At 41.7% G+C, this 25,424-nt stretch overlaps 1 protein-coding gene across 2 annotated transcripts in view; it reads right to left on the bottom strand.

Annotated features, from left to right (window-relative positions):
- C20H16orf87 (chromosome 20 C16orf87 homolog) overlaps nucleotides 1-2,273 on the bottom strand; it is a 34,234-nt gene extending 31,961 nt beyond the window's left edge. For both annotated transcript variants that reach the window (XM_068992894.1, XM_068992893.1), the window contains exon 1: nucleotides 2,155-2,273. In XM_068992894.1, the coding sequence (XP_068848995.1) occupies nucleotides 2,155-2,220 (66 nt within the window). In that variant the 5' untranslated portion in view covers nucleotides 2,221-2,273. The remainder of the gene's footprint in view (nucleotides 1-2,154) is intronic.
- Between the last annotated feature and the right edge of the window lie 23,151 nt (nucleotides 2,274-25,424).

Consider the following 25,424-nt stretch of genomic DNA (forward strand, 5'->3'; position numbering starts at 1 on the left):
ATTGAGTTACTTTCAATAAAAGACAAATTACTTTTAAGAATAACCAAAAGTTTGAATTAGTCATCATTTACGTTATCTTAAGTATTCAGAATAAAGGACAACACAAACTAACATTTTAAATTATGTTGTAGCTTGCTATGCAATGAATTGTGTCCCCACCCTGCCAAAAACATCCCAGCAATAAATTCATCTGTTAAAGCCCCAACTCCTCAATGTAATGGTTTTTGGAGATGAGATAATTAGGTTTAGATGAGTTCATGAGGGTGGGGCCCTCATGATGGCATTAGTGTCCTTAGAAGAGCTGTCAGAAAGCTCTCTTTTCTGCCAGGATCTTGGGGCTTCCAGCCTGTGACAAAATAAATTACTGCTGTTTGAGCCACCCAGTCTACAGTATTTTGTTATAGGAGCTGGAAGAGGGGTTGTGTGTGTTAACAACAAAATGAAATACAGTATTGCCAAATAAAATGCTGATCAGGTTCTGATGAACAGATACAAAGACTCCTACAAGTTTACAATCCTTTCCTCTTTCTTCAACCAGGATATTCAAAACAGGTTAAGGTTACTTCATGCCAAGTACTGCAAGGTCATGACTCACACTAATTGATGCCCTAAAGACACTGGAATGCATAATGCATACCATGTAAACCTTACATTTCTGCACAATTGGAACAAATGGAAATGATTTAAATATTGAAATAATCTTCGACAAGGAGACTTAAATAAAGAAGCCCAATTTTTTCAGAATTTAACAAATTTAGTTCAATGTTAAGAATGGAAATTTAACTTTGGTTTGGCAAACATGGCTAAATTGTTTTTAAAATGCATACTCAATAAATTCATAAAGTCAATAAACCATAATTCTCCTTGCACAGCCTTCCTCTAATCAGTATCTCTACCATTGCCCATAAAAGATACTGAATAAAACATGTAACATTTTCTGTTAAAAGATTTGCTCAATCTTTAAGCTTGCTCCTTAAAGAATGCTCTAAAATCAGCTTATTAAAAGAATCTTCAGCCATTTCAAATTATTACTCATTTTAAAAAGAGAGAAAGAAAAAGAAAGGGGGAGGAGAGAGGTAGTCATTTTGAAAAAATTCTCCCAGTGGAAAAGGAAAAAACACACCCAGATCAGCATGTTGGCGTGAAACAAGGGCCCTTACTAATGCTTTTAACTGAGAGTTTTAACTCATTAGATTATAAGGTTTTAGAGGAACGGGTGAAAAATGAGGCACTCTTAAACTAAAAGAGTAAATGAGATTTAAAACATTACAGCTATGACACCATTAATTCTGTGTGGAAAGCAGTCATTTAAAATTCATAAAACCACATACATATTTTTTAGAAGATCTAGAAGCAGAAATCCTAAATTTTTAACAGTGGATACCGCGGCGGGTTAGGGGAACGTGAGGAGCGCCCAGAAAGAAAGGGCTTCAATGGGGACGTAATTCAATTATATTCCATTTAAAACAATGTACAGAAAAGACTCACGATTATTTATGGCAAAAATAATGTTTTAAGAGAAAAAAACTCCATATTTCGCCAAAACTTATAACTATTACACTGTGGGCCTTACTGTCACATTTAAGCATCCGCCCAGGTGGCAGGGGGACAGTTTGGGGGGTCCACCGTCCACATCTGAAATGGGAACAAAGCAACCCTGAGTGGCAGGAGGGGGATTTGGGAGCCAGGAGCCCTGACTTGGGAGTTCGCACGTCAGGCACTCTCGTCGGGGCAGGAGGGGGCTGAGGGACGGTTCTCGTCCACTTGGGCCGCTGCCCCACACTCCTGCTGCTGTCACCGGAGCCGGCCAGGCGACTCGAGGAGCCTCCGGACAGGTCGCCCCGTCTGCTCAGGATAAACGCACGCCCCCTCTCACGCCCAGCCCCAGGGCACGACACTCGCCCGTCTGACCGCCGCCAGGTGGACACCGGCCGGGCCGCGGCTCCGGGCGCTTCCGCGGCAAGCCCTCGGCTCGGCCGGGCCGGTTCGGGGCTCCCGCGGTGGCCACAGAGCCCGAGGGCTGGCCCCCTCGCTCGGCCGCGGGGACCCCGGCGAGGCGGCCTCTCCACAGCCAACGGCCACAGGCAACGGCCCCTGCCCGCGCGCACCCGCCCCGCTGGCCCGCGTGTTCTGTGCCCGGCCCCCGACGCCCACCTGTTGGTCGCACTCGGGGCATGATTTGGTAGCCATCTTCACTTTCTTCGCTCGAGTTGCAGACATGCTTCTCTCAGGCGGCGGCGGCGGCAGCAGCAGTGGCGGCGGCGGTGGCGGCGGTTCGGACTCCGCCCCTCGTACCTCAGCAGCCCAGCCTCTGCCCGCGCGGCCCCCGCTGGCCAAACCGAGGCTCTGACGGGTGCGCGCGCGCGTTCGCGAACTCGAGCAGAGCCTGCGGATCGAGGAGGCGGGGCGCGGCGGGCGCCGGCTCCAAGGAACTGCGAAGCACGCTTCCACCCACACGGCTCCAGTCCTCCAGCGGGTCTCGATTCTCACGAGAAGACACAGCATGGATTTTCCGACGGGACAATGGACACGCCTTCTCTCGGCCGGATGAACGGCGTGGGGGCGTGGCTTAGCCGGGATTCGGCAGTAACGGGCGTCGGGCTCCACCAACGAAAGTACAGAAAGGGCGGGTCCTGGTGCTGAGCACGCCCCCTTCCCCGGAGGAAGAAGGTGAGAGTGAAAAAGCAGGTGGGAGGTAGGACTTTTCGTACAGATACCGACGTTTGATAGACTTCAGTAAATGTTAGCAAGTCTAATCATTGATAAATTATAATAGACAGCTGATGAGTCGGCTAGATGCCAGCCTTGAGCTCTTCACCGGGAGGTATGAAATTCGTTAAGTCAAATATGTATTGAGGGCCAAATCGGCTAGACAAATTTGAATACTGGGGGGTGCCTGTCCTCAAACACGTAGTTTAGAGGTGTAGAGGGCCTAACGTTCGAATACAGGGGAAATGAGTTGTTGGGAGGAGTAATTCGGTTGACTACAATATCAAAATTTAAAATTCACCTCGCCTTTGATCTTGCAATCACATCCCTAAGAATTTGAAAAGATATTTTCCCTAAGAATTTAAAATATATTCTTCAGCTGTGCTCAAATGCATTTGTGCCAAGATGTTGCACTTCGCAGCACAGCTTAATCAAAAACAGCCCAGGTGTCTACCAACAAATTGCCTGAGCAAATTTAGGTATGCACACATCAGAATTATCATTGCAGTTTTCGAAAGAATGATAGTTCTATATGAAGTGATATAATGATCTCTAAAATAGTATTAATTGGAAGAGCAAAGTACTCTACACCTTGTTTAAGATTGTGGAAAATAACATGAAAATGTATTTATGGTTACATATATATTAAGAGACTAGAAAAGGAAGTGGAGGGCAGGAAGAGGAGGGAGACATATTCCATATAGTATTGTATTAATGTGAATTGTCTACTAGGTTAACCTAATATGACATAGGACAACCCCTCACCCCCCACCCACTCCTCCACCCCTGCAAAAGAGAAAAGGATTTGTACACAGTTACTGAGGAGGTCAACTGACACTGTCAAGGGAGTTGGTGTTCCTGAAAGGCTTTCTAGTAGAGTTATCTCCAGTACTGAATCCCCAAGATCAAATTGCCAACACCTGCTGGATCATCGAAAAAGCAAGAGAGTTCCAGAAAAATATCTATTTCTGCTTTATTGACTATGCTAAAGCCTTTGACTGTGTGGATCACAACAAACTGGAAAATTCTGAAAGAGATGGGAATACCAGACCACCTGACCTGCCTCTTGAGAAACCTGTATGCAGATCAGGAAGCAACAGTTAGAACTGGACATGGGACAACAGACTGGTTCCAAATAGGAAAAGGAGTACATCAAGGCTGTATATTGTCACCCTGCTTATTTACCTTGTATGCAGAGTACATCATGAGAAACACTGGGCTGGAGGAAGCACAAGCTGGAATCAAGATTGCTGGGAGAAATCTCAATAACCTCAGATATGCAGATGACACCACCCTTATGACAGAAAATGAAGAGGAACTAAAAAGCCTCTTGATGAAAGTGAAAGAGGAGAGTGAAAAAGTTGGCTTAAAGCTCAACATTCAGAAAACGAAGATCATGGCATCCAGTCCCATCACTTCATGGGAAATAGATGGGGAAACAGGGGAAACAGTGGAAACAGTGTCAGACTTTACTTTTTTGGGCTCCAAAATCACTGCAGATGGTGATTGCAGCCATGAAATTAAAAGATGCTTACTCCTTGGAAGGAAAGTTATGACCAACTTAGATAACATATTAAAAAACAGAGATATTACTTTGCCAACAAAGGTCCGTCTAGTCAAGGCTATGGTTTTTCCAGTGTTCATGTATGGATGTGAGAGTTGGACTGTGAAGAAAGCTGAGCACCGAAGAATTGATGGTTTTGAACTGTGGTGTTGGAGAAGACTCTTGAGAGTCTCTTGGACTGCAAGGAGATCCAAACAGTGCATCCTAAAGGAGATCAGTCCTGGGTGTTCATTGGAAGGACTGATGCTGAAGCTAAAACTCCAATACTTAGGCCACCTCACAAGAAGAGTTGACTCCTTGGAAAAGTCCCTAATGCTGGGAGGGATTGGGGGCAGGAGGAGAAGGGGACGACCGAGGATGAGATGGCTGGATGGCATCACCGACTTGATGGACAGGAGTTTGGGTAAACTCCAGGAGTTGGTGATGGACAGGGAGGCCTGGTGTGCTGTGGTTCGTGGGGTCGCAAAGAGTCGGACATGACTGAGCAACTGAACTGAAGGAAGTCAGGTGGAGTTGCCCAATCAGAGGTGAGAAACCACCAGGCAGATGAGACAGAGTAAGCAAAGGCAGAGAAGTCAGTAGCTTGGTGTTGTGAGCACACCAAGTGCAAGACAGAATTAAGACTGGTGATGTAGATCATATCCAGCTGTGCAGACAGGGTCTTTGCTACCATGGGAGGGAGTTTGGGCTTCTTCCTGAGTGCAGTGGGGCAGTAGAGGTTTTATTTTGGGGAATTAACAGGATTATATTTGAAGTTGATAATGATTGGACCAGTAAAACACCTCAGGTATTAAGACCTGAGGCATGGGGAGAGGATGGACAGTAGTGGAGAGGAATTTTAAAAATATGAAGGCCATAGTGTTAGTAAAACTTAAGGAGCTATTTTGTTGGTGGAGAGCAGCGGCCATGGACGTTTCCAGGATGACTCTCAAACTTGTAATACAAAGAAATGGAGGAACAGAAGTAACAGAGGAAGAAAGTACCTCAGTTTTCCTTGGAGAATGGTGTAGGGCATGAATTGGGAACCCAGGTCCTGTAATCCTGGCCTTGAGGAGTTTTCTGAAAATTTCATTTGACTAGGTCCTTTTTAGGAAACTCTCCCCAAAAGGGCACTTGGTTGGTGTGAGTAAGGAAGAGGTCTTTATCTCTGTGGGGTTTTTGGCACACACTGACAGTTGACTGATGCAAACTCTATCCAGGTTCCCCCCTTCTCTCTAGCCATCTTCTAAGTAGGAATGGGTCATGTGGTGTTATTGCTGGCCAATAAGATATAAACCAAAGTCCACTGAGTGGGATTTTTGGAAAGGCTCTGAGTTCCTGATAAAAGTGAAGCAATTCTTGTCCAGAAAAACCTCTTTGTCCTTTGCCTTTCACACTTTTCTTACTCTCTGGAGCATCACCTTGAGGCCGTATAGGTAAAGCAGCCATCTTATGACAATGAGACAATAAGGTATTGGTTATATATTGTTACATAACAAATTACCCCCAAAATCAGTGGCTTAAAACATACCTGTTTCTGTGAGTCAGGAATGCAGATGTGGTTCTACAATCTCATCTGAGTGCTCAACGATGGGGAGATCCACTTCTCAGTCAGTTCAGTCACTCAGTCACGTCCGACTCTATGCAACCCCATGAACCGGAGCATGCCAGGCCTCCCTGTCCATCACCAACTCCTGGCGTTCACCCAAACTCATGTCCATTGAGTCAGTGATGCCATCCAACCATCTCATCCTCTGTTGTCCCCTTCTCCTCCTGCCCTCAATCTTTCCCAGCATCAGGGTCTTTTCCAAGGAGTCAGCTCTTCGCATCAGGTGGCCAAAGTATTGGACTTTCAGCTTCAGTGTCAGTCCTTCCAATGAACACCCAGGACTGATCTCCTTTAGGATGGACTGGTTGGATCTCCTTGCAGTCCAAGGGACTCTCAAGAGTCTTCTCCAACACCACAATTCAAAAGCATCAATTCTTCGGTGCTCAGCTTTCTTCACAGTCCAACTCTCACATCCATACATGATCCACTTCTAAGCTCACTCATTTGATTGTTGGCAAGCCCCAGTCCCTCATCACATAGAGATCTGATCTATGGTAGCGTAGAGTAATCAAGGAGGACTTCCTGGAGTAATCAAGGAAGAAATGTGCATGATAGGTAGAGTTAACAAGGTAAAGAGGAATAGCAAATATTCAACCAGAAAGAGCAGCATGGGGAAATTAACTGAGGTAAAAGGAAGTGAAAGGAAGCTATTGTTGCTGAAGCACCAAGAGGAAGAGGAAGAGAGAATCTGACATATTGAGGATGGGTGCTGGAGAGTCCACTTTCCACTGGCTTTCAATGCTACTTCTCACTTTGTTCAAGATCTTTTATGTGTGCCGTTATAAGTGGCTGTAGGTGCTCTAGTCTCATAGTAAGCAATTAGAGCAGGCAGAAACTATAATATTTTAATACAGGGATTATGTACTTGAGAAACCAAAATGGCCATTTAAATGTTTTTTTCTTTGGCTGAGTTTACTCAGCTTGTGGGATCTTAGTTTCCTGACTAGGGATCAAACCCAGGGCCTTGGCAGTGAAAATGCAGTCTTAGCCACTGGACCACCAGGGAATTCCCTCAAAACTGTTCTTTATACCCTTTACTATACCCAAGCTGCGGGGGGTTGGGGGGGGGAGTGGTAGTAAGAAAAAGTGAGGTGTAACAGCCTCCATTTCCATTCCTTTATTTTGATACTCAAAGTTTCTACCAAGGAGCCCTTTAAAGCTTCTCTTTCTTTTCTTGGAAAGGAGAATGAGAGCACTTGGCTGCTTGGGAGGTCTTGATTTCCTTAAAATTTCTCATTTTTGTTGAAAATCTAATATAGCTCCTAAATTAAAGAGTTAAAAGTTTAAAGCTGTAGTTCCTACTTTTCCAAAGCAATGGAGAAATGATCATCACAATGATGAAAATGGAGTCATTTTGTGTTGATTCTGTTCACAACACTATACTCTGGATTTCCCAAAAGGAACAGTCCATGATTTTAAAAAAAGAAATATCAAATAATAGACAAAGAAGATGCTATCTTTTTCCTGAAAGAGAGCTTTTCTTTTCTCCCCATGAAGCCAATAACACACTGCATCAAGGAGCACTCACTGCAGGAAAGCCACAGGCTCAAAGCAACTCAAGAGGCCAGCCCTCTTTTACAGCTGGGTACCTCTGGACAATTCAAGACATGTACCCGGCTTCACTGAGCACCGAACTCAGCCCACTGGCTTGCCCTGGACACAGAGGGGCCTCCAGAGGTGTCCCATGCCTTGCTTTGCCTCCTTTTTCTTTTTCTCCCATAGTATTAAATACTACTTATTGGGCATCTACTCTGTGCCTATCCTTACATTATGTTCCTCTTCCTCCCCAAATCCTGCAGAGTGTACAGTTAAATAAAGTAAGGCTCAGGGAGCATTATCAGTCAGGAATGTTTTTTTTTTTTTTTTTTTTTGCCAAACAAAGAACCCAAATCAAAATGGCTTAAACAAAAAGGGTTACTGGCTCCCATAACCAGAAAACATGAATAGTAGTACCAGTTTCAGGCACAACTGGATCCATGGTCCCAAACAAACATTTTTGTCTCTCAGGTCTACATCCCTTCTTGGAGGTGATAGGAAAGATGGCTCAGATAGCTCACCATCCTATATTTGCTCCTTTTCCCGTCTCATTACACTTCACTGCTTCTGTTTGGTTTTCCTACCTGTGCCAGAATCACTCATCTGGGCTGGACAAGGACATCCACTGATTATTTTAGACCAAAATTCAGCATCCAGCTCTGGAAATCTGACAGGGTGTCTGAGAAGTGAGGGAAGGATCGGTGGGTCACAGAACAACTCCCATCCCGAGTAAGTAACTTTACAACACTTTCTTTCACAATGGCCAAGCCCCTGCCTCTCGCCCTGTTACCATTTATCCTCACCCTGACCTTGATCCTGGGAAAGGCTGAAGGCAGGAGAAGGGGATGGCAGAGGATGAGACGGTTGGACATCACTCATGACTCGATGGACATGAGTTTGAGCAAGCTCTGGGAGCTAGTGATGGGACCGGGAAGCCTGGCGTGCTGCAATCCATGGGGTTGCAAAGAGTCGGACATGACTGAGCCACTGAACTGAACTGGACGGTGCTGCCTTTGAAATAAAGTCCTTCCCACACTTCTGGTCTTAGTCCTCTTACCCCATCAGTCTGAACTAAATCAGAAGCTTCACTGTCCTGGGAGTAAGCAAGCGTCCGCAGAAACTGTAGATTCCTTGGTAAACCCATAGATGTAGTAGTACAACAAGCATGTGACTCCCAACCAGGGCATCCAGCAGAGGAAATAAATTAAGACTGGAAGCACGCTATGCTCTGCTCACCAAGCCTGTGTCATGGTGCAGGATTGCACCTACCCCAAGGAAAGAACACCTTTTTCCCCCTTTCTGCAGTAATACGTCCCATTGTCCTTAATCCCTGGGATCATAGTCAATTTTACTTTAGGGAATTTCCATTCCATGTCTTCCTCCGTTTCTCTCCTTCCCTCCCTTTCAGTGTCTCTCTCCCCCTCCAGGTTAAGATTCATTCCAAGATGTCCTCTTACCTTTCAAGATTCCTTAACTCTCCTCTCTGTCATGGATTAGACATAGCATGTTGTCAGCAGGGAAAGAGGCAGGAAAAGGACCATCCCAGTATCTTTATCATAACTTAATCCCTGGATGCCACAAAGAATAACTGCAATCTGGTTACAAAATCATAAAGAGGCCATTAGCTATGGCATCTAACAGGCCACCTACATTTTAAAAAATAATAAAATCAGAATGGAAAGTATATGAATGAAAGGATTGGCTCTGTGTGACAGAATGAGTGTTATCATCCAAAAGCATCACTGAGCCATGTGTGCATGGCATTTAGTATTAGAAACATGCTTTCATTTCTTTAGTGAAAAAATATTTTCTGAGAGCCTCTGATGAGGCAGTTCATCTCTCTGGAACCCACTTTACTTGGACCTTTGCATGACGGACTCCTAAGCATCTTTCACATACACATCCACTCTGGGCTCCACATTCCTCCAGTGAAAAAGCCCAAAACTCAGGGGCAGCTTGTAGTTTTCCAGCATCTTAGGTTCCTTTCCATATTCATGTTCTGCCAGGGTCTGAGAAGGTATCAAGTTAAACCACATGAAATTGCCTTTTTATGGGCTAAATGAAAATGTTAAGTATTTTGGAGAAAAAATGCTATACTCAACCAAAATATACACTGTTAGCATTAACTGCTTTCCCCAACTGATAAGTTTCCCCCAATATTAAATGGTATATACTATATTTATAAAATTCAGCATTATTAATATTTATTCAAATCCTCCAATTACTGTTTCTCAGTTGGAGAAAGTTTTGTTTCTTAGAGTTCCAAATGACAGGAAAGGTGGTAAGTGGTTGAAAAAAAGTCAGGTAAATATGATGAATGTGGTAAAATTTCTTAGCTCAATTAACTTCTCTATGGTGGTTTGTGATTTCTGTGGTCAGATGTCATGGAAAAATATAGGTTCATGTCTGCTAACCAATACGGAGTACTTTTAGATAAACTTTTTATATATAATTTCAACTTTTTGGCAATAAGATGCTACCATTAGTTATACCTGGGTTAAAAAGCAGTAATAAAATAGTCATTGTAGACCACCATACCATTACCAGAACCTTTTTTGCTTACAGTGATGGTTTGAACCCATGTTTGGGAACTTCATCAACATCTATCCATCGTCCAGATCACTTTCGATGTCACTTTTTGTCAAAGCTTATGATCCTCTCCCAAATATGTCTCTATTCTTTCAAATCTTAAGAGATAAGAATATCTCTAACCATCTGAGTTTATGATCATTCATTAACTGGTGTGGTACCTGCCCACATGTCCATTTTTTTTACCTTTCCTATTGCAGCCAGGTGTCAAGAAATTATTGTAGCAGAAACTGCTAAGTCTGCTGCAAGACTTCGAATTGCTGTTTTGGGGTTAGCTTCTATCATAGCTCTCAACTGATCTTCATTTAAAACAAATTTGGGTTTCCCCAAAGGCTCATTTTTCAGACTCAGATCCCCAGAACAAAATTTTTCAAACTAACATCCAGCACTAACAGAGCCTTTCACTAACAGAGCCTTTCCCAAAGACAGAATTGACATTTCTACTTGCCACGTCTGCACTATGAGCTAGTTTAAATTTATATTTTAAAAAGTATTTGTAACCTTCAAAGACGTGGTATTGTTCACATCTGTAGAGAAAATAAACAATAAAAACTCAATTGTCAAAGAAAACTGAACATATACAAAATTGTATACTTAGATTCTGTTACAAAACTTTCATTTTCCTCGAATTTTCACTCACTGATTTTACTGCCTATCAGTTCATCTTGTCTGCAACAAAAATTACTATTTAGCTAATGCTGGTTTTCTATTTCCTGCAGTTCTTCCACAGTTATTAAACTAAAGTTCTGCTATGAAGGAAGAACTGTCCCTTTCCCCTCATTTTAAAATTTATATCAGTAGGGCTCACGGATATTATACTTTATTAATTCAGTGATAACATTATTTCTTTTGCTCAAACTATTCCAGTTTTGCCCATTAGGAACTTCTTTAGTTTGGCTCCTGTGTTCTTTCAGCAATATTCTCCCATTGCTTTCTCTAAAAAAAAAATAAAATAAAATAAAATAAAAATTATCTGGCACACCTAAAGATTTTCCAAACACCTTTATCCCATCTTAGTCCTGTAATTGACCTCTTCTCTAAAGATCCCTGGTTCCTTTTATTGAAGAATCACACTTAAAAATTGGATGTAATAACGTTACATAAAGTAATAAAGTTTCTTCATTACTGCTGAGGTGTCATCACTTCTAGTTCCTCACACTGAACAGTTAGGAGAAATACGTATGCATACTAACTGACACATATAGTGATAGCTCAGGTTCCAGTCCAACCCAAAAGAGGTCATTTTAGCCTCTTCCTCTCCTTACGAAAAACCCAGTTCTTATCTAAAACATATTTACCTGTTTGTTCAGTTTGAGTATACACATAAAGCACAGAATTGTTCATCTCTACCCCTGTGAGAAATACATTTACTGACTACAGCATTAATCCACGGTTCTTTGATGTCTAACGTTACTGTATCTACTGAAGATAGTATTTTCCATAATTACTTGGGTTAGTTCTTTTCTTCCCCATCCTATTCAGTGTTACTCTTTTCTCATTCCACTACCCAGTTCCCATCTCTCCATTTCCCTGCAGCCCTATAGATTACCAGTCACCTCACTTTGTGGTTTAACCCTGCTGGCATTGATTTTGGACAAATGAACAACTACATATGTGTATTGTCTTATGTCTCCTTTCTTACATGAAAGGTAGGATACTATAAATATTATTATGCTTGATTTTTTTTTTTTTTACTTCACTCTATATTTTGGAAAGAACTGCAAAGAACTGACTCATTGGAAAAGACCCTGATGCTGGGAAAGATTGAAGGCAGGAAGAGAAGGGGTTGACAGAGGATGAGATGGTTGGATGACATCACCGACTCAATGGACATGAGTTTGAGCAAGCTCTGGGACTTGGTGAAGGACAAGGAAGCCTGGCATACTGCAGTCAATGAAGTTGCAAAGAGTCAGATACGACTGAGTGACTGAACTGAACTGGTATTCTGGAAAACACTCCAGATAAATTAATAAAGATTATCCTATTTTTAAAATATAACTCTATTACTCCACTGTACAGATATACCAGTTTAATTACTTTCCTATGTACAGGCATTCAGATTGTATCCAATATTTTGCAGTTACATACAATGCTGCAGTATATATCTGCATGTGTTTTCATATTGCTGGAGATATATCTTCATGGTAGATTCTCAGAAATGGTCTTGCTGGGTCAAAAGGTAAATAAATACTAAAAAAAATACTATGTAACATTTTTTAGGTATTGCCAAATCTCCCTTCAGAAGAGTTAGAGCAATTTGTATTCTCACAAGCAATGTATGACAGTGCCTGTTTCCCCATAGTTTCACCAACAAAGTGTCTAATTACCATTTTTATATCTGGTTGTTAGAATTTTGTCTCTCAATTTTTAAGACCTCTTTATACATTAAAAAATTAATAAGGACTGACTATAAAGTGCAGGAAACTCTACCCAATACTATATAATGACCTATATACAAAAAGAACCTAATATATATATATATACACACACACACTATGTTATATAGCAGAAACAACATTATAAATCAACTATACTCCAATAAATAAAAATAAAGAATTGTAGAAGTATTCTCATCTAAAAAATTATCATTTTATGGCATAGATTGTGAATATTTTTCCCCACAAACTTTGTTTATGGGGTTTTTGTCATGCAAGAATTGAATTTAGTGAAATTTGTAAATCTTTTCTTTTAATGCTTCTGGATTTTAAGTCAGTTAGCCTTATTTTCTACACCATGATTATAGAGGAGCTAGTTTATGTTAGCAGTGGATTGAAGTGAACTTTTAAATAATATTACAAGGACAACAAAAGTAAAAATAGATAAACTGAACTACATCAAAATTTGAAACTTCAGTGATGAGGACACAATCAACAGAGTGAAAAGGCAACCTATAGAATAGAAGAAATAATTAAAAATCATATATCTAATAAATGGTTAAATATTCAGAATATATAAAGAACTCTTACAATTCAACAACAAAAAAAATTACCTGATTTTAAAAAATGGGCAAAGGACCTGAATAAATATTTCTCCAACAAACATACACACATGGCCAACAGGCATATGAAAAAATGCTCAACATCACTAATCATTAGGGAAATGCAAATCAAAACCACAATAAGATAATCACCTCACACCCATCAGTGAGAGGGTAACAGGCAGGAAGGCCAGGGGTCTCCAAATGGAGGAAATAGCCTGCAAGTGTCAGACATTTTTATCTCTCTTAAGTGGCAGGAGGAAACAAACTAGTGATATTTTTTTCTTCTCTGTACAAATTTAAAAGGAGGTTTCTCTTAAAATACTGTGTTACCATAATAACACCTGGTTTCACTGAAGTTAACTATTCTCAAACCTTGAGTTAACCAATGCATTTTTCTTATGGAAATGTTTGTCTTAAGCTATGCTAATGTACTATACATTTACCCCAAACTCTGTCTTCAAGTTGGTTCCTCCTAATGGCTCAGAACCTACTTGACAAACCAGTATGTTATACTTAGATATTGTTCCCCTAATCTATGTAAATGAAATTATTTGTATGGTAATCTGCCCTTATACAAGATTCAAGTTAATCATTTTATGGCCTGGGATGAATCTTCTGGTGCCAAGATTATCCCAAAATACATCTTATGGGTGAGGGGCCTGGTGCCATTCTGAGTTTTAAGACATTTCTTTCTTTCATTAACAGACTGCTAGTGACTATATAACATCCAGCTGAAGACTAACAAGGGGGTACTCTTTCTGCCCCCTTCTGATGCCTATGTCAAGAGCTTTCTCTATCTCCTTTATACTTTAATAAAACTTTATTACACGAAAGCTCTGAGCAATCAAGCCTTGTCTCTGGCCCTGGATAGAATTCTTCTCCTCTGGAGGCCAAGAATCCTGGCATCTTTTCATTCAGCAACAACCTTTCATCAAGAAAGCTGTTAACAACAACAACAAAATAATGGGAAATAACAAGAGTTGGCAAAGATACAGAGAAATTGGAACACTTGGGTACTGCTGGTAAGAATATGGTGCAGCCACTATGGAAAACAGTATATTGGTTCCTTAAAAAATTAAAAATAGAATTACCATATGATCCAGTAATTCCACTCTGGGAACTGAAAAGAATTGAAAGCAGTATCTCAGATATTTGTACACTCAAATTCATGGTGGCATTATTCACAACAGCCAAAAAGTAAAAGCAACCCAAATGTCATTCAAACAATGAATGGATAAACAAAATATGGTAAATACCCAGTGGAACATTATTCAGCCTAAAAAGAAATAAACTAAGTCACATGCTACAAAATGGATGAACCCTGAATACATTATGCTAAGTGAAATATACCAGTCACAAAAGGACAAATACTGTGTGATTCCCCTTATATGAGGTACATAGAGTAATCATATTCACAGAGATAGAAAGTAAAATAGAGGTAGGTTACCAGAGGCTGAGGGGAGGGAAAAACGGGAAGATGTTGTTTAAGGAGAATAGAGTTTCAGATTTGGTAGATAAACTAGTTCCAGAGATCAGTGGCACAAAGATGTATATATATATATACATCTATAGACATATACATATATATACTTGCTACTTCTAAACTATATATTTAAAAATGGTTAAGATGGTAAACTTTATATTTTGTATTGCAGTGAAAATGGCTCAGTTGTGTCTGACTCTTTGGGACTCGATGGACTGTAGCCCATTAGGCTCCTCTGTCCATGGAATTCTCCAGCAAAGAATACTGGAGTGGAGCAAAGAATACATTCCCTTCTCCAGTGGATCTTCCCAACCCAGAGATCAAACCCTGGTCTTCTGCACTGCAGGCGGATTCTTTGCCACCTGAACCACCTTACCACAATTAATACAAATTAACAAAACGTAGATAAATCGGGCTTCATAAAATTTAAGAATTTTGTGTATCAAAAGACACTATAAAAAAGGGAAAAGGACTTCCCCAGTGGTCCGGTGGTTAAGAATGCAGCTTGCAATGCAGGGGACATGGGTTTGATCTCTGGTCTGGGAACTAAGATCCTACATGCCTTGGAACAACTGAGCCTGCTTGAGCCACAATCATGAGTCTATGAGCTGTAAGCAAAGATCTGCATGATACAACGAAGATCCCATCTGTTGCAACTAAGACCAGACACAGCCAAATAAATAAAAAAGAAAAGGAAAAGACAACCTACGAAATGGGGGGAAATGTTTGCAAATCGTGTATCTGACAAGAGATTAATACTCAGAATATAGGGAATTCCCCAAAACTCAACATTCTAAAAACGAAGATCATGGCGTTTGGTCCCATCACTTTATAGCAAATAGATGGGGGGAAAATGGAAACAATGACAGACTCTATTTTCTTGGACACCAAAATCACTGTGAACAGTGACTGCAGCCATGAAATTAAAAGATGCTCCTTAGAAGAAAAGTTATAACAAGCCAAGACAGCATATTAAAAAAGCAGAGACGTTATGTTTCTAATAAAGGTCTGTATAGTCAAAGGTATGGTTTTTCCAGTAGTCACATATCAATGTGAGAGTTGAACCATAAAGAAGAGCACCAAAGAATTGATGCTTTTAAACTGTGGTGTTGGAGAAAAGTCTTGAGAGTTCCTTGGATTGCAAGATCAAACCAGTCAATCTTAAAGGAAATCAACTGTGAATATTCACTGGAAGGACTGATGCTGAAGCTGAAGCTCCAATACTTAGAAAAGACCCTGGTGCTGGGAAAGGTCGAAGGCAGGAGAAAGGGACGTCAGAGTGATAGTTGGATGGCATCACTGACTCAATGGACATGAGTTTGAGTAAGCTCCAGGAGATGGTGAAGAACAGGGAAGCCTGGCATGCTGCAGTCCATGGGGTTGCAAAGAGTCGGACACAACTGAGTGACTGAACGAACAAACAAAGGTATTAAATGCACAGTGTAGGGAATACAGTCAATAATAATGTATATGGCTGTATGGTGCCGGATGGTAACTAGACTTATTGTGATCATTGTGTAATGTACAGAAGTACTGAATCACTATGTTGTATACTAGGAACTAACACTGTGTTGTAGGCCAATTACATGTCAAAAACAAACTCAAAGACTTAAGAGATCATATTTGTGTTTCAGTTCAATTCAGTTCAGTCCCTCAGTCGTGTCCGACTCTTTGCGACCCCATGAATTGCAGCACGCCAGGCCACCCTGTCCATCACCAACTCCTAGAGTTCACTCAGACTCACCTCCATTGAGTCAGTGATGCCATCCAGCCATCTCATCCTCTGTCATCCCCTTCTCCTCCTGCTCCCAATCCCTCCCAGCATCAGAGTCTCTTCCAATGAGTCACCTATTTGTGTTTACCAGAGTCTTATAGGGAAGGGTGGAGGAATTGGATGAAGTACACAAAAAGTACACATTTCCAATTATAAGATAAATTAGTACTAGGGATGTAATGTGCATACATTTGCTTCCTTAGTCACTTCAGTCGTGTTGAGTCATTGATCCTATGGACTGTAGCCCACCAGGCTCCTCTGTCCATGGGATTTTCCAAGCGAAAATACTGGAGTGGGTTGCCACGCCATGCCATCCTCCAGGAGATCTTCCCGACCCAGGGATCAATCTGCATCTCTTTTGTCTCTTGCACTGGCAAGCTGGTTCTTTACCACTAGTGCCACCTGTGATGTAACGTACAACATGGTAAATATAATTAACACTGCTGTATGTTACATATGAAAGTTGTTAAGAGAGTAAATCCTAAAAATTCTCATCAGAAGAAAAATTTTTCTTTCTTTTATTTAGTATCTATATGAAATGATGGATATTCACCAAACCAATTGTGGTAGTCATTTCATGATGTATGTGAGTCAAATATTTGTGCTGCACATATTAAACTTATGCTGTATGTCAATTCAGTTCAGTTCAGTCGCTCTGTCATGTCTGACTCTGCGACCCCATGAATCGCAGCACGCCAGGCCTCCCTGTCCATCACCATCTTCCAGAGTTCACTCAGACTCATGTCCATCGAGTCCGTGATGCCATCCAGCCATCCCATCCTCGGTCGTCCCCTTCTCCCACTGCCCCCAATCCCTCCCAGCATCAGAGTTTTTTCCAATGAGTCAACTCTTCCCATGAAGTGGCCAAAGTACTGAGTTTCAGCTTCAGCATCATTCCCTCCAAAGAAATCCCAGGGTTGATCTCCTTCAGAATGGACTGGTTGGATCTCCTTGCAGTCCAAGGGACTCTCAAGAGTCTTCTCCAACACCACAGTTCAAAAGCATCAATTCTTCAGCGCTCAGCCTTCTTCACAGTCCAACTCTCACATCCATACATGACCACAAGAAAAACCATAGCCTTGACTAGACGGACCTTAGTCGGCAAAGTAATGTCCCTGCTTTTGAATATGCTATCTAGGTTGGTCATAACTTTTCTTCCAAGGAGTAAGCGTCTTTTAATTTCATGGCTGCAGTCACCATCCGCGGTGATTTTGGAGCCCCCCCAAAAAAAGTCTGACACTGTTTCCACTGTTTCCCATCTATTTTCCATGAAGTGATGGGACTGGATGCCATCATCTTCGTTTTCTGAATGTTGAGCTTTAAGCCAACTTTTTCGCTCTCCTCTTTCCTTTCATCAAGAGGCTTTGTTGCTCCTCTTCACTTTCTGCCATAAGGGTGGTGTCATCTGCATATCTGAGGTTAGTGATATTTCTCCCGGCAATCCTGATTCCAGCTTGTGTTTCTTCCAGTCCAGCATTTCTCATGATGTACTCTGCATAGAAGTTAAATAGCCAGGGTGGCAATATACAGCCTTGACATACTCCTTTTCCTATTTGGAACCAGTCTGTTGTTCCATGTCCAGTTCTAACTGTTGCTTCCAGACCTGCATACAGGTTTCTCAAGAGGCAGGTCAGGTGATCTGCTATTCCCATCTCTTTCAGAATTTTCCACAGTTTATTGTGATCCACACAGTCAAAGGCTTTGGCATAGTCAATAAAGCAAAAATAGATGTTTTTCTGGCACTCTCTTGCTTTTTCCATGATCCAGCGGATGTTGGCAATTCGATCTCTGGTTCCTCTGCCTTTTCTAAAACCAGCTTGAACATCTGGAAGTTCACAGTTCACGTATTGCTGAAGCCTGGCTTGGAGAATTTTGCACATTACTTTACTAGCATGTGAGTTGAGTGCAATTGTGCGGTAGTTTGAGCATTCTTTGGCATTGCCTTTTTTGGGGATTGGAATGAAAACTGACCTTTTCCAGTCCTGTGGCCACTGCTGAGTCTTCCAAATTTGCTGGCATATTGAGTGCAGCACTTTCACAGCATCATCTTTCAGGATTTGAAATAGCTCAACTGGAATTCCATCACCTCCACTAGCTTTGTTCGTAGTGATGCTTTCTAAGGCCCACTTGACTTCACATTCCAGGATGTCTGGCTCTAGATTAGTGATCACATCATCATAATGTCAATTACATCTCAATAAAAATGGAAGAAACAAACAAGAATAAATCCTAATAGACTCTGCATTAACCTGAGAGGCCCTTTGCTTAGGGCAAGATTTAACAGTTACCTTAAAGAAGGAATATTTAATCCTGAAGACAACCAGCCAGATCACATGGAATTACTGGGAAGCCTTAAGAAAACAACAAATGGAACAAAAATTATAATGAAGTATAATTCAGTGGTTTTTAGTGTTCACAGTGCTGTTAATCTAATTTTAGAACATTTTTTTGCTCCACCTCCCATAAAAAAACTCTGTACCCATTAAAGTTATTCCACATTCTCCTTCTATCCATTTCCCAGTCCTGAACTGTAAATCTATTTTCTGTCTATAAATTTGCCTATGTAGGTATTTCCTATAATTGGAATCCTATAGTGTGTGATCGTTCATGACTACTTCTTTCACATAGTATATTTTCAAGTCATTCACATTGTAGCATATATCATTATTTCCTTTCCGTTTATTGTCAAATAATATTTCATTATATGGATATACAACATTTTTGTTGTTGTTCAGTTGCACAGTTGTGTCCAACTCATTGCAGCCCCATGGACTGAAGCATGCCAGGCCTGCTTGACCTTCACCATCTCCTGGAGTTTGCTCAAACTCATGTCCACTGAGGCCATATAAACATCTCGTCCTCTGTCGTCTCCTTCTCCTCCTACCTTCAATCTTTCCCAGCATCAGGGCCTTTTCCAGTGAGTCAGCTCTTCTCATAGATGACCAAATATTGGAGCTTCAGCATCAGTCCTTGCAGTGAATATTCAGGGTTGCTTTCCTTTGGGATTGACTGGTTTGATCTCCTTGCTGTCCAAGGGACTCTTAAGAGTCCTCTCCAGCACCACAGTTTGAAAGCTTCAATTCTTCAGTGCTCAACCTTCTTTATAGTGCAACTCTCACATCCATACATGACTACTGGAAAAACCATAACTTTGACTATACGGACCATTGTCAGCAAAATAATGTCTTTGCTTTTTAATATACTGTTCATTTAGTCATAGCTTTTCTTCCAAGGAGCAAGAGTCTTTTAATTTCATGGCTGCAGTCACCATCCACAGGGATTTTGGAGCCCAAGAAAATAAAAGTCTCTCACTGTTTTCATTGTTTCCCCATCTATTTGCCATAAAGTCACAGAACCAGATGCTATGATCTTAGTTTTCTGAATGTTGAGTTTTAAGCCAGCTTTTCACTCTCTTCTTTCACCTTCATCCAGAGGCTTTTTAGTTCCTCTTTGCTTTCTGCCATAAGGGTGGTTTCATCTGCATATCTGAGGTTATTGGTATTTCTCCCAGCTTTCTGGACTCCAGCTTGAGCGTCATCCAGCCCAGCATTTCACATGATGTACTCTGCGTATAAGTTAAAGAAGCAGGCTGACAATATACAGCTTTGATGTACTCCTTTCCCAGTTTTGAACACTTTGTTGTTCAGTGTCCATTTCTAACTGTTGCTTCTTGACCTATATACAGATTTCTCAGGAGGCAGATAAGGTGATCTGGTATTCCCATCTGTTTAAGAATTTTCCAGTTTATTGTGATCCACACAGTCAAAGACTTTAGTGTAGTCAATGAAGCAGAGGAGATTTTTTTTTTCTGAAATTCTCTTGCTTTTCCTATGATCCAGTGTATGCTGGCAATTTGATCTCTGGTTCCTCTGCCTTTTCTAAATCCAGCCTATATATATGGAAGTTCTCAGTTCACAAACTGTTGAAGTCTAGCTTGAACAGTTTTGAGCATTACCTTGCTAGCATGTAAAATGAGTGGAATTATGCAGTAGTTTGAACATTCTCTGGCGTTGCCCTTCTTTGGAATTGGAATGAAAACTGATGTTTTCCAGTCCTGTGGCCACTGCTGAGATTTCCAAATTTGCTGGTGTATTGAGCGCAGCACTTTCACAGCATCATCTTTTAGGGTCTGAAATAGCTCAGCTGGAATTTCATCATCTTTATGCTTTGTTTGTAGTGATGTTTCCTAAGGCCAACTTGACTACATACTCCAGGATGTCTGGCTCTAGGTGAGTGATCACACCATTGTGACCAGTTATCCAGGTCATTAAGACCTTTTCTGTATAGTGTTTCTGTGTTTTCTTGCCACCTCTTAATATCTTCTGCTTCTGTAGGCCCATACCATTTCTGTCCATTATTTTGCCCATATTTGCATGAAATGTTCCCTTGGTATCTCTAATTTTCCTGAAGAGGTCTCTAGTAATTCTCATTCTATTGTTTTCCTCTATTTCTCCACATTATTCACTTGGGGAGACTTTCTTATCTCTCCTTGCTATTCTTTGGAACTCTGCATTCAGATGGGTGTATCTTTCCCTTTCTCATTTGCCTTTCACTTCTCTTCTTTTCTCAGTTATTTGAAAGGCCTCTTCAGACAACCATTTTACCGTTTTCATTTCTTTTTCTTGGAGGTGGTTTTGATCACCAGCTCCTGTACAATGTGAGGAACCTCCGTTCATATTTCTTCTGGCACTTTGTCTATCAGATCTAATCCCTTGAATCAGTCACTTTCACTTTATAATTGTAATGGATTTGATTTAGGTCATTCTTGAATGGCCTAGTGGTTTTCCCTACTTTCTTCAATTTAAGTCTGAATTTGGCAATAAGGAGTTCCTTATCTGAGCCACAGTCAGCTTCAGGTCTTGATTTTGCTGACTACATAGAGCTTCTCCAGCTCTATCATCTTTGGCTGCAATGATCATAATCATTCTGATTTTGGTATTGACCATCTGGTTATGTCCATGTGTTGAGTCATCTCTTATTGTTGGAAGAGAGTGTTTGCTATAATTCGTGTGTTCTCTTGGTAAAACTGTTAGCCTTTGCCCTGCTTCATTTTGTACTCCAAGGCCAAACTTGCCTGTTACTCCAGGAATCTCTTAACTTCCTACTTTTGCATTCCAGTCCCCAATGATGAAAAATACTTCTTTTTTTGGTGTTAGTCCTAGAAGGTGTAGGTCTTCATCAGTTCAGTTCAGTCGCTCAGTCGTGTCCGACTCTTTGCAACCCCGTGAATCGTGGCACGCCAGGCCTCCCTGTCCATCACTAACTCCTGGAGTTTACTCAAACTCATCTCCATCGAATCGATGATGCCATCCAGCCATCTCATCCTCTGTCGTCCCCTTCTCCTCCTGCCCCAAATCCCTCCCAGCATCAGAGTCTTTTCCAATGAGTCAACTCTTTGTATGAGGTGGCCGGAGTATTGGAGTTTCAGCTTTAGCATCAGTCCTTCCAATGAACACCCAGGACTGATCTCCTTTAGGATGGACTATTTGGATCTCCTTGCAGTCCAAGGGACTCTCAAGAGTCTTCTCCAACACCACAGTTCAAAAGCATCAATTCTTTGGCACTCAGCTTTCTTCACAGTCCAACTCTCACATCCATATATGACCACTGGAAAAACCATAGCTTTGACTAGACGGACCTTTTTTGGCAAAGTAATGACTCTGCTTTTCAACATGCTGTCTAGGTTGGTCATAACTTTCCTTCCAAATGTAAGCGTCTTTTAATTTCATGGCTGCAATCACCATAGTACTGTTCAATTTCAGCTTCTTTGGTGTTAGTAGTTGGGGCATAGACTTGGATTACTGTGATATTGAATGGCTTGCCTTAGAAAAAAATCAAGATCATTCTGTCGTTTTTGAGACTGTACGCAAGCACTGCATTGTATACTCTTTTGTTGACTATGAGAGCTACTCCATTTCTTCTAAGGGATTCTTGCCCACAGTAGTAGTCATCTGAATGGTCATCTGAATTAAATTCACCCATTCCCATCCATTTTATTTCACTGATTCCTAAAATGTTGATGTTCACTCTTGCCATCTCCTGTATGACCAGCTTCCAGTGTACCTTGATTCATGAACCTAACATTCCATTTTCTTGTGCAATATTGTTCTTTACAATATTGGACTTTACTTTCACCACCAGACACAACTGGGTGTTGCTTCCACTTTGGCTCAGCCTCTTCATTCCTTCTAGAGCTATTTCTCTGCTCTTGTCCAGTAGCATATTGGGTACCTACCAACCTGGGGAGTTCATCTTTCCGTGTCAGTGTCATATCATTTTGCCTTTTCATACTGTTCTTGTGGTTCTCAAGGCAAGAATGCTGAAGTGGTTAGCCATTCCTTTCTCCAGTGGGCCACGTTTTGTCAGAACTCTTCACAATGACCTGTCCATCTTGGGTGGCCCTATATGCTGGCATGGCTCATAGCTTCATTGAGTTAAACAAGGTTGTGGTCCATGTGGTCAGTCTGGTTAGTTTTCTGTGATTGTCATTTTCATTCTGTCTGCCCTCTGATGGATGAGGGTAAGAGGCTGTAAATAAGCTTCCTGAGAGACTGGCTTTTGGGAAAACTGAGTCTTGCTCTGGTGGGCAAGGCCGTGTTCAATAAATCTTTAATCCAATTTTCTGCTGATGGGTTGGGCTGTTTCCTCCCTGTAGTTTAGCCTGAGGCCAAACTATGGTAGGGCTAATGGAGACCTCCTCCAACAAGGCTTATGCCAGAATGCTGTGCTTCCCAGGACTGCTGCAGTCAGTGTCCCTCACCCCACAGGAGGCCGCTGTAGACACATGCATCTGCCAGAGACTCCCGAACACACACAGGCAAGTCTGGCTCAGTCTTTTGTGGGGTCACTTCTCCTTTCTCCTGGGTCCTGTTATGCACAAGGTTTCGTTTGTGCCCTCCAAGAGTCTCTCTCTCCCCAGTCTTGTGGAGGTTCTGTAATCAAATCCACGGGCCTTCAAAGTCAAATTCCCTGAGGGTTCTGAGTCCCTTTGCTGGATCCCCAGGTTGGGAAATCTGTTGCGGGGCCTAGAACTTTCACAACAGTGCAAGAACTTCTTTGGTATAATTGTTTTCCAGGTTGTGGGTCACCTGCTTGGTGGCGCTATAGTTGAGCTAACAGTGACCTCCTCAAGGAGGACTCCCTGGTGGCTCAGACCGTAAAGCGTCTGCCCGTGATGCAGGAGACCCAGGTTAGATCCCTGGGTTGGGAAGATCCCCTGGAGAAGGAAATGGCAACCCACTCCAGTACTCTTGCCTAGAAAATTCCATGGGTGGAGGAGCCTGGTGGACTACAGTCACAAAGAGTCAGACACAACTGAGCGACTTCACTCACTCACTCACCGAAGGAGGACTTATGCCTCATGCCATGCCTACCAGGACTGCTGCCGCCAGAGCATCTTCTTGTCTTCATTCCTAAACTCATTTGACCCCTCATTCAAAGGAGTGAGCATTCCTACTTTTAAAATACCATTTTCTATTGGTAATAATACCACATTTATTATCAAATAGACATGAGGACTGCTTTCATTTTTTAGCTATTATGAATAAGGCTGCTAATAACAACATAGTTGCTCAGTCATGTCTGACTCTTTGCGATCCCATTGACTGTAGCCCACCAGGCTCCTCTGCCCATGAAATTTTCCAGGCGAGAATACTGGAGCAGGTTGCCATTTCCCTCTCCAGGGGATCTTCCCAACCCAGGGACTGAACCCAGGCCTCCCACATTGCAGGCAGATTCTTTACCATCTGAGCAACAGGGAAGCCCCAAAGCAGCATGTACAAGCATAATTCACATACAAGCTTTTGTGCAGACATAGGTTTTCAGTTATGTTAAATATATACCTAACAAACTGCTGGAACACAGAGGATCACTCTGTTTAACTCTAGAGAAACTGGCAGACTGTTTACAAAGTGGTTACACTATTTTACATTTATAATAGCAGTGTACAACAGTTTCAGTTTTCCAATTTCTACACCAATACCTGTTATTTTCTGTCTTTTTTATTATTGCCATCAGTGTGTGAAATAGTATCTCATGATTTTGATTTGCATTTCTCCAGTGCTGAGTATCTTTTTATGTACTTATTGTCCATCTGAATGTCTTCTCACATTTGCAGGTGGATTCTTTACCAGCTAAGCCATGAGGGAAGCCTCACCTGCCTCCTGAGAAATCTGTATGCAAGTCAAGAAGAAACAGTTAGAATTGGACCTGGAACAATAGACTGGTTCCAAATTGGGAAAAGAGTACTTCAAGGCTATATATTGTCACTCTGCTTATTTAACTTATATGCAGAGTATATCATGCAAAATGCTGGTATGGATAAAGCACAAGCTGGAATCAAGATTGCTGGGAGAATTATCAATTACCTAATATATGCAGATGACACCACTCTTATGGCAGAAAGTGAAGGAAAGCTAAAGAGCCTCTTGATGAAAGTGAAAGAAGAGAGTGAAAAAGTTGGCTTAATGCTCAACATTCAGAAAACGAAGATCATGGCATCCAGTCCCATCACTTCATGGCAGATAGATGGGGAAACAGTGGAAACAGTGACAGACTTTATTGTTCTGGGCTCCAAAATCACTGCACATGTTGACTGCAGCCATAAAGTTAAAAGATGTTTGCTCCTTGGAAGAAAAGCTATGACCAACCTAGACAGTATATTAAAAAGCAGAGACATTACTTTGCCAACAAAGGTCTATCTAATCAAAGCTATGGTTTTTCCAATAGTCATGTATGGATGTGAGAGTTGGACTGTGAAGAAAGCTGAGTGCTGAAGAATTGATGCTTTTGAACTGTGGTGTTGGAGAAGACTCTTGAGAGTCCCTTGGACTGCAAGGAGAACCAAACCAGTCAATCCTAAACTAAATCAGTCCTAAATATTCATTGGAAGGACTGATGCTGAAGCTGAAACTCCAGGACTTTGGCCACCTGATGTGAAAAACTGACTCACTGGAAAAGACTCTGATGCTGGGAAAGATTGAAGGTGGGAGGAGAAGGGGAGGACAGAGGATGAGATGGTTCAGTGGCATCACCAACTCAATGGGCGAGTTTGAGTAAGCTCCAGGAGTTGGTGATGGGCAGGGAAGCCTGGCGTGCTGCAGTCTATGAGGTCACAAAGGGTCGGACACAACTGAGTGACTGAACTGAACTGAATATCTTCTCTCCGTGTGTGCTAAATTGCTTTAGTCATGTCTGACTGTG

This window comes from Capricornis sumatraensis, chromosome 20 (assembly GCF_032405125.1).
Source record: "Capricornis sumatraensis isolate serow.1 chromosome 20, serow.2, whole genome shotgun sequence".
Taxonomy (NCBI): Eukaryota; Metazoa; Chordata; class Mammalia; order Artiodactyla; family Bovidae; genus Capricornis; species Capricornis sumatraensis.